This window comes from Hemicordylus capensis, chromosome 2, assembly GCF_027244095.1.
Source record: "Hemicordylus capensis ecotype Gifberg chromosome 2, rHemCap1.1.pri, whole genome shotgun sequence".
NCBI lineage: Eukaryota > Metazoa > Chordata > Lepidosauria > Squamata > Cordylidae > Hemicordylus > Hemicordylus capensis.
The window spans coordinates 126,567,062-126,582,789 of record NC_069658.1 but is presented as its reverse complement, the minus strand read 5'-3'; the positions used below and the strand labels follow the sequence as shown (position 1 = coordinate 126,582,789).

Genomic DNA, 15,728 nt, shown 5'->3' with positions numbered 1-15,728 from the left:
ATAAATACACTTGGCCTTTTCTGCCCCCCAACCCCCTCATTTTTTCTTTCTTTCTGGCACCGCCATGGCTTCATCGCAGCTTCACGTGAGGAATTTCTGCAAGTCATGCGACATTTATTTATTTATTTATTTAATATCCTGCCCTTCCCTCCAAAGAGCCCAGAGCGGTGTGCTACTACTACATACTTAAGTTTCTCCTCACAACAACCCTGTGAAGTAGGTAAAGCGTGCGCTCTGGAGGGGGAAAAGCCCGAAGACATTAGGTTTCGGTTTTAACTTTGAAAGACATAATTATTTCAAAGCAACGAAGGAGCGTTTGTAGACTCTCTCTCGATAGGAAACAGGAATTACTTTGATAAACGCTCTTTCCCACGCTCTTAACAGATTCTAATACTGTAATTGGGGGACCGGAACAAAGGCTGTAGGCACGCTTGCTATGTCTCTCTCTTTAGTCAGCCCATGACGTCAGCAGCACACGGTCTCGAACGCATGTGCAAATATCTGGGCAGCACACAAGGCCTTGGGCAACGCGCTTGCGCAAGCCGCAGAAGCCGTGTGTTTACGTTTGTGAAGTTTTAAAGAGCAGGCGCGAGGAAACGGCCCTGTTTCTTGGCTTAAATTTTCGCCGGGTTCCGAGAGCTGCGCGCGCAGGTGAGGAAAGAGGGCGGTTGGCTCAGGTGAGTGGGATGGAGAGTCCTCAGGTAGTCGTGGGGGCGGGACGGGTGGCTCGCTGGCTCAGCGCGCGTGCGGCCGTTAACGTCGTTAACGTCGGTGGGCTCGTGGCTCCGGAGCTTCTCTTTGGGGTCGCCTCCCTGCTAGAACGGCTGTGCTTCTGACGCTGCTGCGAGGAGTATTGTTTGGGTGGTCCTTGAAGGCACTTCAGTTCAGAGATGCGGTGCGGAAGCGGCGGCTCTTAGAGCATAAAGCTTGCAGGTAGCGGTGGCCTTGGCCGTTTAGGAAAGGCGAGGTGGGGGTGGGCACTAGTGTAATATCGTCTATTAGAATCAACGATGATGTCGGGAAGTAATGAACAAGCCTCCTCTAGAGTTACTCAGCCTAGATGACTGGGTTCTTGTTAAGTGCGCTGGTGGAGAAAAATATTTCAGGTTCCTGATGGAAAATCCCTGAAGCCTGTAACAGTTTTAAGATGGACAGACACAGGAGCTGTTATGCAGACTTCATTAGGTTAAACTGAGCTAGGTGGAAAAACGGACTTCAGGCTGTATCCTCAAGGGCCACTGGGGCAGCAGAGAATAAATTGCAGTCCTTCCAATGGAAATGATGAAATACCAGCAGAAAATGTGGATCTACCGCTGGCCCCTGAAAGGCAGAGAGGATGGGCCTCACTCTTTAAAAAAAAAAAAAAGTGCTGTTTGAGATGCGGGGGTCAAGGTTGGAGCGGGCCCAGAGACAAGATCTTAAAATGTGCCCCCTCACTGAAGCTCAGCTCATGAAGTAAAGAAATCTTAAATGAGGCTGAATAGTGGTAACAAAAAGCATAGTAAAGTTTTGTAATTGTGGAGGATGCAAGTCATTTAATGGTTCTAGAGAAAGACATGCTGTTCTTGTAGCTCCAGGGCTTATCACTCACATCAATTTCAGAGGATGAATACAACTGAAGGAAGCCTGGGAGGGTGTGTGGCTGGGGGAGTCAATCATGTGACTTGCCTCGGGGGGGGGGGGCCAAGGCAGTGAGCCCCCTGTCAACTGTCTCTTTGCCCTATTATAGTTATGCACCTCCTGGGGGTTGAGGTTGGGGTGGTTTGCCATGAAATCTGTAATCTTGTTTGGAATGTGCTCACTGACTTTTATGTGTTACTTCATTTCCAAGATAATCACATTGCAATGTAACTTACAAGATGTTTGGCCATGCCGTCTGGAAACTCTAATATAGGTAAAATAACTTTAATGGTCACAGATGGTGATTGCAACATATCATACATGATTGATGTGTTATATCAGTGTTTTAATTGTTCTTCATAAGGGAGAACTTTCATTGTGTGTAATCCATCCTTGGTGTCGTCCTGCATAAAGGTTATTTTTCTTTATCTCGTTTAGTTGGATTTTATGTCCTCATAAGATCAGCCCTGCTGGATCAGGCCCATGGCCCATCTAATCTAGTATCCCGTTTCACACAGTGGCCCACCAGATACTGCTGGAAGCCTACAGGCAGGAGTTGAGGGCATGCCCTCTCTCCTGCTGTCCCTCCCCTGCAACTGGTATTCAGAGGCATCCTGTCTCTGAGACTGCAGGTGGCCTATAGCCCTCAGACTAGTAGCTGTTGATAGACCTCTCCTCCATGAAGTTATCCAAAGCCCTCTTAAAGCCATCCAGGTTGTTGGCTGTCACTACATCTTGTGGCAGAGAATTCCATAAGCTGATTATGTGTTGTGTGAAAAAGTACTTCCATTTGTTGGTCCTGAATTTATTGGCAATCAGTTTCATGGGATGACCCCTGCCCATTAAGATAAATAAGGTTACTTTATATAAAGATATATGCTCTTATCAAACTTCTTGCAGCATTTTTTGGTCTTCAGGACTACATTCCTAAGTTGTCATACTAGAAGTAAACTCAGTTGAAATTGATGGGAGTGTCAAGTTGACATGTTTGGGATATAGATGCTTCAATTTTGTACAAATATGACCAGTAGCTTGTTGCAGAAGTCAAAATCAGTTTTCTCCTGTTTGCAATATGTTAAATACATGGAAATTCCATCTCATTGTGAAACTTGCTCACAATTGCATATCTTCTTCCTCTATTTTGTGAAGCAGAAGGTTTGCTGAAGTTGTTTTTACTTCTGTTCAGAACAGGATTGGATAAAGATAATGTAAAAACAATCCATTTTGAGGGAATTGAAAAGAAAATACAAAGTGAAGGAGATCAATCAGTGGTTTTTTGGTGGGGGTTTTGCTGTATGTTTTAAACACTACAATTCCTTTTTCTTTTTTGGCAATCCCCCTTTCCTCTGCAGCTGCCTGTGGCTCCAAGAACTAAGTCCTTGAGGATCTCCCAACCCTCAGACAAAACTTGTGTATAGCAAATTTCCAAAGCAAACCTGAAAGTCCTGCCCCAGTGCACCAGTGCCAAGAAGCATCGGCCTCCCTGCACTCTCCACAGTTATGGCATTTTTAGCCTACTTTCCAGCAGGCTTATGAGATCAACTGGCATTGTGTGTGTGTCTGTATGTCTGTCTCCCCCCCCATCAACTTGGCAACGCCTTTACCAATATGAACCAGTTTTGCTACAGCTGCAAGGACACACAGGGACACCTCAATGACGTAGTCTGTGATGATGTCACTCACCTTGATTCAAGTTGCGGACGCATAAATGTTTGAGGTGCAAGTGGGCTAACTTGTGGACCATCCAACTGATTTGAACCAAATTTGGTACAGTGGTAGTGAATGACACACAGGGACACCAAAAGGGTGTAGTTTGTAATGAAGTCATCCACCCTGGTCCAAGATGGTGGACATGTGAACTTCTGAGGTGCAAGAGGTCTAACTTATGGATTGCCTGACCGATTTGAACCAAATTTAGTCGAGCTGTAGGGATAGTGAAAGGAAAGTAGGCAGACTAGTTCTTACTAGAACAACTTGTTTTGAAGGTGCAAATGCAGTAAGCATAATGGCAGTTGCTTCCATGATCAGAAGGCTGATGCTCCTCAACCCTTCAATCACAGAAAAGGATGTGATCATGTTTATGGCATTTGCCTATTCAGACAAACATCATACGTATGGAGAGTATGAGGAGATTGATGCTTCTTGGTACTGATATCCCAGGAGAGGATGTCTGGGGTTCTCTGTACATAAGTGTAGCATCTTACCCCCACCCCACATCTGAGCAGGGCTATAGTTGTGGAAGGCACAGTCAGCAGAGGAAAGGGGAGATAGCCAAAAATGGCACCCTTCCCCATGCTGTGGAAACCCCTGGTGCATCGGTGTTAAGATTTTGGATCTTGATGTTGCCCAATATGTACATAAATATATATTAGTATATGAATAGCAACAATATGTATATTAATTTTTATGGTGTATAATATACAAAATGTTTCATAATCTCCACCTGTGTTTTTATAAAAACACATAGTAAAGGAAAGGAAAGGTTGTACCGTCTAGTTGGTGTCGACTCCTGGTGACCACAGAGCCCTGTGTTTTTCTTAGTAGAATACAGGAGGGCTTTACCATTGCCATCTCCTGCTCAGTATGAGATGATGCCTTTCAGCATCTTCCTATATTGCTGCTGCCCAATATTTTGGGAAACATATCAGCAGGGATTCGAATCAGCAACCTCCAGCTCTCTGGACAGGTTACTTCCCCACTGTGCCATTAGGTGGCTTAAGAACACACAGTACAGTATATTTAAAAGGTATATGAGTGGTGACTGGTGATTATAAGTTTATTCAGTCATTGACCGGCAAATATATGAGTGGCATTATATTGATCCTTTGCGGAGAGAAGCTCCTAACTATCTTGTGGTAAAGACTTACTGTATAATTCAGAAGTGTCTCTGTACAATAACAAATAATTTACACTTGTATAATTATATAACTTATTAAATGCTTAAAAAGCTAGGAACTGTACAGAAGAACTAAGTGATGCTCAAAAGTGCAGATATACACTTCATACTCAAAAGAAAAGATAGCAGTTACTCTACATGCTTTTAAGGAAGGTTCTTTTTCTACTTTTTGTAGTACAGAGGCAATTACTTTGAATCCTCTAACCAGCTGTGTTACCTCATTAATGCTAATGACTTTGGGATACTTACAACTAGTGCCATCTGTTCCAGTAACAGCATCCTCAGATTCCATACTAAGCTACTCCTGGAAATATGTGAATCCTATGGTAATAAGTGTATTTTGAATGGGAGTTCAGTGCTAAGCAGATGCAGCTAAACAGTCAGATCCTCATTATATTTATTTGGAATCAAGCTGTACAGGTATCTGGGGCTTAAGTATGCTGCTTGACATCCAGAGCCGCACTTGAAAGATGCAGCAAGAGGCTGTGTCCTCTCCCGGTCCTTGGCGGGTGTGTGTGTGTGCAGGCGGGCGGGGTGCGGGCAGGGGGATTTTTTTTTAATGCTCTCCCCTGCTTCTGTAGGTGCTTTTAGCCTTCCAGAAATATGTCCTTGAGGGCTGAGAGACTCTCAGGGACATCTTCTGGATGAAAAATAACCCTTACAAAGGCAGGGAGAGTAGCAAAAAGTGCTACTCCCCCCACATGTGCTCTGCTGCTTCAGAAGACTGAATTAAGAGCATCCTCTCCTTGCTTCCTTCCAATGCTGCTCTGGATGTAAGCAACTGACCTGGAATTAGAATTGCAGCCTTATTGAATTCTGATGCTCATACATACTGTTAATTTAGCTAAAGTCTGTAGTAATCTGCACATCAGTTTCACTTGTGTTAGGTATTGTCCCCCAGAATTAATAGTACTTCGAGGCAATCCAATATCCCTATGAGAAATTATTTCTATAAAGCTTTTGTACAATTCTCATTCTTATACTCTTCACACTTGTATTCTATCTAGGTCTTAAAAAAGAGATTTCGAAGTTGTAACAGCTGAGATCACCATGACCGCTCTATGTCCTCCTCCTTCTCCTGCTGTTGCCAAGACCGAGATTGCATTGAGTGGAGAGTCACCGTTACTTGCTGCTACTTTTGCATACTGGGATAATATTCTTGGACCCAGGGTCAGACACATCTGGGCCCCGAAAACAGAGCAGCAGCTTCTGAGTGATGGAGAAATAACATTTCTTGCCAACCATACTCTGAATGGGGAAATACTCCGGAATGCAGAGAGTGGTGCAATAGATGTGAAGTTTTTTGTTTTGGCTGAGAAAGGAGTCATTATCGTGTCATTAATTTTTGATGGGAATTGGAATGGGGACAGAAGTACATATGGACTGTCGATTATACTTCCACAAAGTGAGCTTAGCTTCTACCTTCCCCTTCACCAGGTGTGTGTAGACAGACTGACACACATAATAAGAAAAGGAAGGATATGGATGCACAAGGTAGGCTTCTTCTTTATTGCAACCAGCTTTTAGATGAGTGATTCTCAGAATCTGTTTTTTTTGTGGCTTTTTAAATGTCATACTTGTAACGGACGGCAATCAAACCAAAATAAATTTAAGCTCTGCTCCATGTTGCCCATGGCTTTGGAGTCCTGACCACCTTTGTATATGCTGAAAGTAAACTTGGTATTTTAAAATCTGTATTAATTCAGTCAATATTCCTAAACACTTGTTAAAAGGACAGCTATTGTCACTATAGCATGGTACTATGCATGTTTACTTAGAAGTGAATCCCACTATGTTCATTGGGACTTAATCTCGTAGGACAGCACTGTTTATTCTTACATATATACTACTTTTCAACAGCGACAAAATAGTTCTCAAAGCAATTTGACCCCACCAAGCAGTCATTGGAGAGTTGCATAGGAACAGTTGTTCTTCCCCTGGTGAATATAGAAGAACCTCCACTTTAGGACTAAAAGGGGGTTTTATTCTGCCATGTTACAAGAGGCTTTTTGAAAAACTTATTTTTCTGATCTTCTGGGAAATGATAAAGACAAGATTCTTTAGAAAAGACATATTAAACTTTGAATCTCAGAAGCAATTTTTTAAAGCATCAATGATCTAAAACAGCAAAGCTCATGCTTCATTTGTTCAAATCCAATTGCAGCCTAAATGATTCCAGCAATAACAAGGTGTGTTTGCTCTGAAATGCTGCTTTAATATAGATTCCACTGCATATACACCTTGATGGATGCATAATTAATCCCCCCCACACACACACATATTAGACTTTTGCTTGGAAAGCCTGGATACAGTTCTAATCAATACTAGATGCTTGTTCATGTGAATTATTTCCTATTAGGCTATATGTAATGACAGGTGTTTTCCCACCCCCACCCCCTGCTTTGTGTCTTTAACTGAAAGAATACTTTTTGCTGTTTCCCTATATGTGCAGAATCTGAATTTATTAATACTCCCAATCTGTTTTTATGCTTCCCACTCTTAACCTGGGCTTCTTGCTTCTGTCAAAGTATTAGAGTGAAACTACATGTTATCTAGTAAACCAGTGTTCCTGAATCAGTGTGTTCAAAGGTACTATGAATACAAGCTAAACAAAAATATTGGTCCTATAATCACAAGTAAAATAAACCATAACAGCCATTATTTAGTGAACGAAGGGCAAGGAGGAAACTCGAGGGAACAGGCCTCCAGTTCACATAAACAAACATGATTACTGTGCAAATATTTTTCATTCCTAAGCCCCATTTTTAACCTTTTTGAGAGTGTAAATCTGGATTATTAACATTGGCAATATGCTTCGATGTAGAGACCACAAAGCAAAAAAAAAGGACCTGTTAAATTTCTAAAACTTTGGTCTTGGCCTCTAAGAATATGGCAGTGTCTGATCGAAAAAACTCAAAAAATATCTGTAAGCCTTGCATATTCAGCAGTGTCTCCCCTGCTGGTCTGACATACCTAATAAAATACATTATGTGATGAGAGATACTCGACAAATGGAATTTGTCTATGGGTTTAATCACCTGGGAACATGAAAGTGCACAGTAGCATTTTAAAAGGCAGATATAGACAAGCAACTGCTCTAGGAGTCATTAAAAATGGATATGTGTGTTATGTGAGCAGAAATTGAAGTTTAAGAGTTGCATTTCTCTTCATAAAGTTAGGACTCTTTAATGCACTAAGCATTCCCATCAAGAAAGTGATAGGTTGATAAAACCTGATTCTAAGCTTTAGCCCCATGTAGCAAGAAGATTGCTGTATCATGTTCTGTGGTGATGTACTGGGAGTGCCATTCGTGCACTTCATCTTAAGCCCTTGTGTGCTCGTACTTAGAACCTGATTGTACATCCATTATGAAAGAACCTCTAAGGCAGGCCTGCACAGCATAAAGCCCGGAGGCTAGATCTGGCCCTTGGGGACTTGTTTTGCTGGCCCCAGGTAGGAATTTCCTGTAGCAGCAGCCATAAAGAGCTCTTGGCTTGTCCCAGCTACAGCTCAAAGCAGTTGGTCTCTTGAAACCAGATGAGATACATGGAGCAGTGAGCCAGTTGCTGCTGCAGCATCAGGCAGGCACAGGCAGAGTGCACCCCAGAAAGGCAGAGGATTACTTTTTCCTTTTTAGTTCCCTCTTCTCCAGGGTGGGACCATCTCCTCTCTGGAAACTGCCTTACAACAGCATCCTATGCATGTAATATAACCCATGGTTTATCCAGTAAAGCTTACTCTCAAGCATGCCTAGGATTGCAGCCTGAAAGCAACAGTGACATAGGGAGAGGAGAGTTCTTGTCATTTGTTTGGGACTCCAGGTGCCCCACTAATTGAGGAGGGATAGGCCCTATATCCTGGCCACTAGCCTTGGTTAAAATTGTCAGTCCCTTGATGGGAGGGAACAAGATCTGCAAGCACTAATCATTGTTCTCATTAATATTGTTAATTAACTGTAATATAATTAGTGCACTGAAAACTGACCTTGGTGCCTGTAAACCAAGTCATGGTTGGTTCTGGCCCACCAACCAACCGGGTTGTGCACCCCTGCACTTGGCCATGCATCTTGCCTGTAATGACATCAGGTTCACCTGGGAATCGTGTGTGCACATGCATGCATGCGTGCACACAGACACCCCCCCCCCATATTAACAAACTAAGAATTGTTACATGTGGAAGAGGTGAGTATAAAACCACACCACTGCAACTTAGAGCAACCTGAACTGCAAAGTCAAGAATCCTTCCTTCGTCTCGGGATCCAGCTACTGTGCTATTGGGGCAGAGTGGTTATGATGTTTGTGCCCTTGTCTCTCATCCATCTTTTGCTTTTGCCACTGTTTCTGCCCTTTGTTTTGTCATATTTGTTCCAGTTTCCTTTCTTGTTCATTGCACAGACCGCCTATTAAAAGTATAATATACTTCCATCGCCTATTCTATAATACATTCTTTTATTATTTCCATGATATGCTTATTTTGTAATTTATATCCAACATTTCAGCCAAGGTGGCTAACAGACAACAAACACACAAACCTATTAAAACAGCTAAAACCAAAACAATTGCAAACAAACCAGAGCAGCAGAAAACCAATCCATGGTGGAAGAAACAAGTCACAAGAATGTTTGACAAAACAAATGTTTTCACCAATGACAAACCATGAGGCGAGGCCAGGTTTGCAGGGTTTGGCCAGGTTTGCAGATGAGCAGGGCGGGAGCCCTGGGCGTCTGGATTGGCCACCCACATGACTGCTGGCTCCATGATGGAGCCGGTGGGGACTGGGGAGTTCGGGGGCCATGCGGTCCCCGGAAGCTCCATTATGCCCTGCGTGAGCGCACAGGGCATACTGGACAGACCCCTGGAGCCGGGAGGCGGCTTTTTGCCTCCCCTCCGGTGTCTACTCGTGAGTATCCGTGGTGTGGAGCCACGCCATGGCTAACAATTTTGAAAACCGGGTTTGAGGAGCACTCGCTCTGCAAACCCGGTTTAAGGGGAGGGGTACTTAGGCGGGTTAACTGCCTGGGAGCCACTAGGCTTGCCTCCGAGCCCGGTAGCTCACACGGTCAGCCGAAAATGGGCTAGGCTCCCCTAACCTGATTTCGGCTGATCGTCAGAATAGCCTCCATGAGTCTCATGGGACATGAAGCTCCAGGAGTGGGGCACCTCAAATACCCTGTCAGGTGTCCCAGCCAGACAAATCTCCCACAGGAAAGGAGCATGGAACAAAGTCTCAGGTGTTGATCACAGTAGGCTCGTAGATTCATATGGGAAAAGTGGTCTTTAAATAACCTGGTCCTAAATCCCTCCTTTATACTGCCAAAGAAAACCACCTGGCTCTGTGGTCACCAGGAGTCAACACTGACTTGAGGGCACAAGCTTACCTTTAATTTTCATTTAAGCCACCTAATGGCACAGCAGGGAAGTAACATGTCTAGGGAGCAAGAGGTTGCTGGTTTGAATCCCTGCTGGTATGTTTCCCAGACTATGAGAAATATCTCTATCGGGCAGCATCAATATAGGAAGATGTTGAAAGGCATCATCTCATACTGTGCGGGAGATGGCAATGGTAAACCCCTCTTGTATTCTACCAAAGAAAACCACATGGCTCTGGGGTCGCCACTGACTCGATGGCACAACTTCATTTACTTTAATTCTCATTTAGATTCTAGTATTTTGAAAGACCACAGATTTTTTGCATTTTAAAGTATGATTTCATCCTATCTTACCTTGAAAGAGTGTATGGCACTTAACATGACATGTGCAAAGCACCTGGAGGGTTTGTGTGGGGAGAGCGGGCTTAGCCCACTCTTCCTTCACATGACCAGTCTCCAAGCCCTGGGAGGCTGGAGCAGCTGCCACATGACTGCTGGCTCCATCACGGAGCTGGTGGGGGCTGCGGGGATCAGTGGCCTCCTGACCCCCAGAAGTTCCAGGATGCCTCGTGCAAGTGTGCAGGGCATTATGGAGAGACCCCCAAGGCTGGTTGCAGCCTCCCGGTCAGGGGGTCTACTTGTCCACGGTGGCACACAAGCAAAAATGAGGTTACTCCATTAACCTCGTTTAAGGGGAGGGGGACTTAGGTGGGCTAGCTGCCTTGGAACCACTGGGCTCGCCTGCGAGCCCAGTTGTTCCCACGATCAGTAGAAGGGGGCTAGGCTCCCTTAGCCTGCTTTCTACTGATCATGGGAATAGCTTCCCTATGTGTTCAGGAAATCAAACTAAATCCTTCTAGTTCATTTTAGGATGTCACAGTTGGACTTCTTATTTGATAGGCAAGCCAGTGATCTGAAACACGCTTGCATGAAAGTAAACCTCACTTTAAAGGAAGCTTCTTACACTTGTATTTCACCTTCAACAAGAGCTCAAAGGGGGGAAGAGGGAGAGTTCATTCACTGGAGGGACAGTGGATGTTTTGAACTCGGCAGCCATGGACTAAACTCCCCACTTTTGGAGATGACTTTGAGTGTGTCCACACAGCATGCCAGTTTGAAACTGCTTGTGTAGACAAGTAATAAAACCTTTTGTAATTTTTCTGTGAACTTACTAATTTCTTCCTCAGGAAAGGCAAGAACACTTCCAGAAAGCTGTCATAGAAGGCACAGAGAGAATGGAAGACCAGGTAAGAATGACTTGCTGAATGCTTGTAGTACAACACTGGCTTAATTTCGGCTAGATTATATCAACTTGAAGTCCCATTGACTTTAGTGGCATAATTAAGAACATGCTTGCTTCTCTCCCATTGAATCTTACCCACCCTTAGAAGTTGGTACTGTGGATTTTTCTGAGTATCCTGGGAATCTTATTCCAATGCCATTTTCATGAAAATAATGGAAATGTTTAGCAAATTGAAAAGAGAGCTTATCCCTCTCCCCCTGCTACCTTCCAGTTTTGGAGCAAGGAGCAAGTATTTAGCTTCTGTGCAATGAGAATATATTTAGATGAATTATGAGGGTGTCTAAAGGTGGTAAATATTACTTCTGTCAAAATGGAAGGCCTTTATTAGGTTATTAGCCATTAGGAAAACTGTTATTAACCAGGAGTGACAACACAAATCCTTGCTTTTGATAAATGATTGAATCTAGCAATATGTTTGTTTGCACTTTATTGTCAGTTTGACAAATCCTAGATCTGTCTTGTCCCAAGTAATTCAAGCATATATGGCATAAAAACTTGAAAATTCTTTTTTGAAATTATGATGCTGATTATCTTTTTAGGTGAGTTTAATTTTTAAAAATAGTTTCTAATTTCCTGTTCCTCTTTTCTTCAAAATTTGTTCAATCTTTTCTTTAAATAGGACCCTCTCTAGAGCATGTTCTGCTTTGTATTTCATAAAACATTGTTTTTTGCACAGGGCCAGAGCATCATTCCAATGCTGACGGGAGAAGTTATTCCTGTAATGGAACTCCTTTCATCTATGAAATCGCACAGTGTTCCAGAAGAAATAGATGTAAGTCCTTACGTTAGCTACATCATGACAGAAAACAATTCTTCCATTATTTCTTTTTTAACTGCCTTTGATAAAATAAATGACTACAAATTAGTATAAATTAGTGTGCTTTTAGCTCTTCAGTAGCAGAATGTTGTCTAAGGATTTGTTTTCTAATATCGGTGTATCTTTCATAAACATCACAACACTGGCCATTTTTAAACTTCACTTAACTAAATTGCTTGTCATTTTTGTGTAACTTTAACACATCCAGATTTGTCAAAAGTGCAGTTGGTTATAAATTTGTAAAATTAAAATCTCTTAAAGAGTCAAAAGGTAGAATCTTTACAATGTTGGAGTAACTCCTACTGGATTGTTAAAGAGATCAATGGAACAAATATGGTATATCGATATAGGTGAGGAGGATGGAAAATGTGTGTATTTTCATTAAATTAAATTAAATGTTCTCTCTGTACCTGTTACCTTCACTTAGTTCCAGTGTAGAGATAACAGTATTGAGTGGAAGGCTAGTGTGTTCTCCTGCTCATTGAGTGCTTGTTCTTTTGGCCCATTTTAACTGGAGTTGAGGCCCTAGCTAATATTAACCATGGTTATGCCCAGGGTTTGAAACCAGGGCTTGAAGCAGATTTTAAAGCTTCAATTAATCACTAGCTCGGATTAGCATTAACCATGGTTAAGATAGGCAGGGGAAATCTTTCAGGAGAGAAAGGAAATGAGGGAGCATGTGATCTGATCGTGTAGCAGCCTTCTGCTTGTCTGAGCCATGGTTAAGGCTTGGAGTGAGTACCTCGTTATTCACAGGTCCAGCACTTTTGGTTTTGCGTATCCACGGTCCAGTAATTAGCCCCCGATGTCAGTATACGTGGAAAAAACAGAGAAAATGGGGTTAAATCTGCCAATCGGGGATGGCCGGAAATGACCTCAGAGATCATTTCTGGCCGCCATTTTGACTGCTGGAGAGATCCAGAGCCATTTTATGGCTCAAAATCGAGGCAAACCCTGTGATTTTTGGCCCCATGGGTGAGGGTGCAGCACAGTAAGGTACAATAGGGCACCTTGAGGGTCCATTGGGGGGAGCAGGGCAAAACCCACCTTTTTGGCATCTGGAAGCCCCAATTCCCATTGCCCTAATGTCCCGTTATTCACAGATTCGCAATCTGCCCCGCCACCCCACGGAACGGAACCCCTGCGAATAACAGGGTTCTAATGTATGATAGTTTACATGCAGTGTTGCTTCTTAACATAAACAAATACTCCTTCCCTTGTTTCATTGCCCTCCAGATACGTGACACGGTGCTTAGTGATGACGACATTGGAGACAGCTGTCATGAAGGTTTCCTCCTTAAGTATGATTTTTTTAAAGCTTTTGTGAAAGTGTTATTTGCGAGACATCGCTAGATAGGGAGAGGAGTATGCCAGCCGAGAACATGGCCTTTCACCTAGCCTAGGGAACCCAATGGTCCTTGGCTGTAGCATGGCCAAGGATTCTTCCAAAAGGAAAAAATGAGAAGAGGGTTTCTTTTCTCCCCTAATATCTCTTTTATTGCTAACAAAAAGGAACTACAAAACCAGAATGCATTCATTGACATACTGTCAAGGCATGCAGTTGAACAGGTTTCAGTTTCAGATGACAGTAGCAAGTAAGCAAATAAAACCAAAACCAAAAAACTAAAGGCAAAAAGCAAAACCCCAGTATAAATTGTTCTCTCTACCTAAAGCCTTGCTAAAATGCTTTCCATATTGACTTTTCCCATCCTGTTTCCAAACCATGTTAGTATCCACTCAAGATGTTGTCCTTCTGAGAACACTGTTTTAGGCCCAAGATAAACAATTTTGCATGTCCCTTTCCTCCTCTCCTCCCGATTCCAAACCAACCAGAGGTGCATGAGCTCATTGTCACAAGCCCAATTTTGTTTTGACTGGGAGCAAAGGTCATGCACTGAGTGCACAACACCAGGTTCTTCTGCTGTCCTGCTGTTCTCTGCAAAAACAGGAGTGGGAATAAACAGCATAAAATGATTTATCTTGGGCCAAAATGGCTCTTCTCTGGCCCTTTTGCTAATTTAATATTAAATTATTAAATTATGGACACCCACCAATTGAGTGCTGTTCATAACAAAAGTCCTTTTAAGCATTTTAAGCCAGGTGTTTGGGAATGGAGAGCAGCAGGTGGCTTGTTAGATTTATTTTTTAAACTTCCTTTCTTGAAATAATTTTGTAACATCTATATTATACATATGGCTCCTTAAAAGTTGGTCAGGATTTTTGCTTTGGGCCCAAAGCTGTTGCAAATACATAATTAGAAGTATAGAACCGAATAAAACCAGACTGTATTAACATGGTTGGAATAAGAACAAAATTAAAAGAATGATGGGATCCCGAAATTTAAAAACTGCTTACTCAAAATATTCCTGATAACTCAAACTGGATCATCACCATGACAATCAACTGCAATACTGGAAATAACTTACACTTGTATTTTTGAGACTGCCATTGCTGCCAAGGCATAGTTGGAAACATAATGAACCACTGTTGCAGATCTCTGCTGAAAAGGGTCTAAAACATAAGATAGCCAAGATAGCTTCAAGAAATTTAAAGCATGTTTCAGAGCTTAAAAACAAATAAAGTGGCAGATGACTGTCTCCAGAATGCCACAGATGCAAATACGTTGAGCAAAAGGGATCTTTTGCTCTGAGATTGGTCTCCAGTTACCACCGGTTCGTCTGGTGGCGACTCAGAGGCAGGCCTTCTCTGTAGCTGCTCCTGGGCTGTGGAATGCGCGCCCAGCAGAAATCCGTCATTTGAGTTCATTACTGTCTTTCAGAAGAGCCCTTAAAACCCATCTGTTTGGCCTGGCCTTCCAGGGTTTTTAAACTGCTGTAAACTGTTTTAAATTGTTTTAAATGGTTGCCTTGGTTTTCCAGGGGTTTTAGCTGTTTGAATGTTTAATTGATTTTATTCTTTTTTTATAGTTTTGATTTTAAATTGTTAACTGGTTTTAATTGATTTTATTCTGTTGTAAGCTGCCCTGAGCTATTTTGGAAGGGCGATATATAAATCGTATGTATGAATGAATGAATGAAATCTGCCATCAACAGCTGTTGGCTTGGTTTGAAAACAATCTATATAATTAATTCCTGTAGATGCGTGGGGATGTGGCAAGCTCCGCCCCCGCTGCAGCTGCAACCACTGGCAGCCCCAGAGGGGGCCACATGTGCAAAGGCGGGAGGGAGGAGCGCACGCCAGGAGCTGGTTGGGGTGGCGGGCAAAGCCCCACCGGCCTGAGGAAGAGGGCGAAAGGGTGACGGGCAAAGTCCCACCACCCTGAGGAGGAGGAGGGAGGCAGCAGCGCCACCCTGAGGAGGAGGGCGAGAGGACGATGGGCAGCAGGAGGAGGACAGGCAGTGGGCGAAGCCCTGCCTCCCCGAGGAGGAGAGCAGCGAGGCAGAGGGAGGTGGCCTGAGGAGGAGGGCAAGAGGAGGACGGGCGGCAGACGAAGCTCCACCGCCCCGAGGAGGACAGTGAGGTGGAGGGAGGCAGTGGTGGGACAGCCTGTCCCTGTCCCACCGGGGTGAGGTGGCAGTGGCATGGGGGGGCCACCGGGGTGAGGCAGCAGTGGCATGGGGCGGGGGGAACGGCTGGGCCCAACTAGAAGTGTAGATGCTCTGCACCTGGGTCCACTAGTAAGGAGTCTGAGTTCTAGGAGTGAGAGATTTACCAAATTAGAAACTCTTAAATTACTTTTATTAAGCCTATGTCATCTTAAAAA

At 43.4% G+C, this 15,728-nt stretch overlaps 1 protein-coding gene across 9 annotated transcripts in view; it reads left to right on the top strand.

The window, feature by feature from the left end:
* Window positions 1-501: 501 nt before the first annotated feature.
* The window catches only part of C9orf72 (C9orf72-SMCR8 complex subunit), a 31,031-nt gene continuing 15,804 nt past the window's right edge, over window positions 502-15,728 (top strand). For 2 of the 9 annotated variants that reach the window (XM_053299705.1, XM_053299712.1), the window contains exons 1-5: window positions 523-677; window positions 5,524-6,010; window positions 11,072-11,131; window positions 11,864-11,959; window positions 13,241-13,305. In XM_053299705.1, the coding sequence (XP_053155680.1) occupies window positions 5,567-6,010; window positions 11,072-11,131; window positions 11,864-11,959; window positions 13,241-13,305 (665 nt within the window). In that variant the 5' untranslated portion in view covers window positions 523-677; window positions 5,524-5,566. The other 7 variants (XM_053299709.1, XM_053299710.1, XM_053299707.1 and 4 more) reach the window with 7 other exon arrangements.